Source organism: Chiloscyllium plagiosum, chromosome 4 (genome assembly GCF_004010195.1).
Source record: "Chiloscyllium plagiosum isolate BGI_BamShark_2017 chromosome 4, ASM401019v2, whole genome shotgun sequence".
In the NCBI taxonomy this organism is placed as follows: domain Eukaryota; kingdom Metazoa; phylum Chordata; class Chondrichthyes; order Orectolobiformes; family Hemiscylliidae; genus Chiloscyllium; species Chiloscyllium plagiosum.
This window is the reverse complement of record NC_057713.1, coordinates 137,308,448-137,312,400: the sequence shown is the minus strand read 5'-3', so window position 1 is coordinate 137,312,400 and position 3,953 is coordinate 137,308,448. Positions and strand designations below refer to the sequence as shown.

Genomic DNA, 3,953 nt, shown 5'->3' with positions numbered 1-3,953 from the left:
CCCCACTCCGGCCTATCACCCTCACCTTAACCTCCTTCCACCTATCGCATTTCCAACGCCCCTCCCCCAAGTCCCTCCTCCCTACCTTTTATCTTAGCCTGCTGGACGCACTTTCCTCATTCCTGAAGAAGGGCTCATGCCCGAAACGTCAATTCTCCTGCTCCTTGGATGCTGCCTGACATGCTGCGCTTTTTCAGCAACACATTTTCAGCTCTGATCTCCAGCATCTGCAGTCCTCACTTTCTCCTTTAAGGTTAGAAACCAATTTTCAGTTACAAGTCTCAGACCAACAGCTTCATTCATAATGTTATTACAGACAAAGTCTGTTCTTCCAAAAATTACAAGAAAAATCATACTAACCACCAACTCCAACAACTGCGTTTGATCATTTTTACAAACCTCGATCCTCCCCACACCCTACATTCTGGTTCACAACATCCTCCTGTCCCATACATCACCAACACCTTTGCTCCATCCCAATCATAATCATTTTAAGTACAGCAATAGTCTTTTTTATTCATTTATGGGATGTGGGGATCGCTGGCTGGGCCCAGCATTTATTGCCGGTCTCTCACTGCCCTTGAGGTGGTGGTGGATAGCTGCCTTCTTGAACCGCTGCAGTCCATGTGCTGTGGATTGATGCACAATGGTATTAGGGAGAGAATTCCAGGACTCTGACCTAGTGACACTAAAGGAGTAATGAGATACTTCCAAGTCAAGATAGTGAGTAGCTTGGAGGGGAACTTGAAGATGGTGGCATTCCCATGTATCTGCTGCCCCTGTCATTCTAGATGGAAGTGGTCATGGATTTAGAAGATACTGTCTAAGTATCTCTGTGAATTTCTGCAGCACATCTTGTAGATATTACACAGTGCTGATGGAGGAGTGAATGCTTCTAGATGTTGTGCCAATCAGCAGGCTGCTTAGTCCAGGATGGTGTCAAACTCTCTAAACGCTTGCTATATGTATATGAATAGGAAGGGTTCAGAGAGAGAATTTGGCCAAATGCTAGCAAATGGGTTTGGATTAATTTAGAATACTAGTCAGCATGGTTGAGTTGAACTGCAGGATCTGTTCCCATGCTTTACGGCTCTAAGCTTGTTGAGTGTTATTAGAGACAAAGTCCCACCTTCACATTGAGAATAACTTCCATTGTATTGTGTGGCATTATATCCATGGTACATGGTTGAGACTTCAAACCACTGAGTCCACAGTGACCCTCCAAAGATCTTCCCACCCATACCCATCCCTGTATTTCCCAATACCAATCCACCTAGCCTATACAATCCCTGGATACTACAGAGCAATTTAGTATGTCTAATCCACCTGACCTGGACATCTCTGGACTGTGGGAGGAAATCTAGCCTCTGACTAACTCTAACCACCGTGGTGAGTCTAGTTGAGATTCTGGTCAATGGTAACCCCCAGGATATTGCCAGTGGGAGATTCAGTGATGGTAACACCATTGGGCGGCACTGTGACTCAGTGGTTAGGACAGCATGAGGAATTCCAGTTCTATTGCAGTCTCAGGAGACTGCCTGAGTGAAGTTTGCACATTCTCCCCTGTGTGTACATGGACTTCCTCCCATTGTCCAAAAGATGGGCAGGTTAGGTGGATTGGCCATGCTAAATTGCCAAGTGTCCAGGGATGTGCAGGCTAAATGGATTAGTCATAAATACAGAGATAAGGTAGGGTGTGGGTCTGGGTGGGATGCTCGCCAGAGGGTTGGTATGGACTCGATGGCCAAATGGCCTGCCTCCACACTGTAGGGATTCTACGACTGAATGGCAAAGGGCAGTAGTTAGATTGTGTCTTGTTGATGATGGTCATTGCCTGGCATTTGTGCGGCACAAATGTTACTTGCCACTTCTCAGGCCAAGTCTGGATATTATCTAGCTTGTGTTGGGCATTTGAGTGTGGACTGTTTCAGTGTCTGAGGAGTCGTGAATGGTGCTGAACATTGTGCGATCAGAGATGTCCTGGAGCTGAAATGATTGACCTCCAACAATCATGACCACCTTCCTATGTGCCAAGTATAATTCTAACCAGCGGCAAGCTTGCCCTCTAACTCTCCCATTTAGCACGGATATACTGCCACACAACACTATGGAAGTTATTTTCAATGTGAAGATGGGACTTTGTCTTCAATAACACTCAACAAGCCATTTCAGAGGGCAATTGAGAGTCAACCACATGGCTGTGGGTCTGGAGTCACATGTAGGCCAGGTCAGGTCAGGATGGCAGATTTCCTTCCCTGAAAGACATTAGTGAACGAGATGGGTTTTTTCCCAACAATTGATTCATAATCACCATTGGACTCTTAAGTCCAGATTTTCATTGAATTCAAATTCCACTATCTGCCATGGTGTGATTTGAACCCAAGTCCCCAAAACATTAGCTGAGTTTCTGGATTAGTAGCAGAGTAGTAATACCACTTGGCGATCATCTCCCCAAATCAAGGAGAAGATCCACACCATCTTTTCTGGGCAACTCAGAGTGATAAGCTGGCCTATGTCACTCATAGAACATCTTTGTGCATAATACTGAGAATGGCAATGGACTAGAGGCCACGGGAGGAACTGAATCATTATTTGATTGCAAGCAATTGGATGAAATGCATAAAACACAAAAAGTTGCAAACAAATTACTACATCCTCCTTCCCCTTCCCAAGTTATCTACTGAATAGCAGTGGGACGGAGAGAGACAAGTTTAGAATTTTTTTAAAATCAAGATAAGTTTACTAACTAGCAATTTCTAATTTGGCAATTAAATGCACAATACCGTTGTCCACAATTCAGATTCAGATAATTTCAAGTCTTTTAGGGAAAACACAAGATAGATCAAGAGTCTCCAAAAGAGAAAGAATTTCAGTGCTCTCTACATATGGAAAAGGGAAAATCAGAATTTTAAAATTTATATAATTTCCAAGTACCTGAAGCCCATGGTGGAAGCTCTACAGAGTCTACCAGCTTCCCTCCCTGCCTCTTCCCAAGGTCCAACTTCAAATTGTTCATAATGAAACTGGAATTTGTGCCATAAAACTCTGGGATCAACTAGAAAACAAAATAATGATTAGTAGAACAATTGGGAATTTAGATACTTCAAATTCAGGTAGAATGAATATGTTTATCATCTCCTACCTCCTTGAAGTCTGTTGCACCTTCTAAACAATTTCTCCAAGTCTCTGCAACACTAAACACAGTATAGACATTGATTACACATATACAGATCTGCGCACACAAACAGGAATATTTATAACGAAGTAACAGGTTGTCCTAAAGGTGGTAATACTAACCTGTTGAACATTCTATCAGCATTGTCAAATTTTCCATTTTGTAAACACAACATATACTCAGGGGCTGAGAAAGGAAAAAAAAAGAGGATTGAAAAAAACTCAGTTGGGGAAAAAACTTCCATATACAAAATTATCCAATTCAGAAACAAAAAAAATTTGCAAACATATTAACAGTTCTGACATCTGTAAACAGCAAATGCCAATTTTATTCTGTGGTGTTATGGCATTATCCACACTCACTGTTTATATTTGAAAATGCCCATAATCATTAGTTTTTTGAATAAATAACTGATAAATTAGTTCTAAGTTTAACCCTTTGTGTACTGTTGAACTTTGACAGAAAAAAAAGAGGACTTTAAAAGAATACAGGAGAAAGTGAGGACTGCAGATGCTGGAGATCAGAGCTGAAAATGTGTTGCTGGAAAAGCACAGCAGGTCAGGCAGCATCCAAAGAGCAGGAGAATCGACGTTTCGGGCATAAACCCTTCTTCAGGAATGAGGAAAGTGTGCCAAGCAGGCTAAGATTAAAGGTAGGGAGGAGGGACTTGGGGAGGGGCGTTGGAAATGTGATAGGTGGAAGGAGGTAAAGGTGAGGGTGATAGGCCGGAGTGGGGGTAGGGGCGGAGAGGTCAGGAAGAAGATTGCAGGTTAGGAAG

General features: G+C 42.8%; 1 protein-coding gene across 1 annotated transcript in view; it reads right to left on the bottom strand.

Annotated features, from left to right (window-relative positions):
- nsmaf (neutral sphingomyelinase (N-SMase) activation associated factor) overlaps positions 1-3,953 on the bottom strand; it is a 98,340-nt gene that overhangs the window by 52,140 nt on the left and 42,247 nt on the right. Inside the window, exons 15-17 of the mRNA XM_043689321.1 lie at positions 3,298-3,361; positions 3,143-3,194; positions 2,935-3,055 (exon numbers count right to left, since the gene is read on the bottom strand). Of these exons, the coding sequence (XP_043545256.1) occupies positions 2,935-3,055; positions 3,143-3,194; positions 3,298-3,361 (237 nt within the window). The remainder of the gene's footprint in view (positions 1-2,934; positions 3,056-3,142; positions 3,195-3,297; positions 3,362-3,953) is intronic.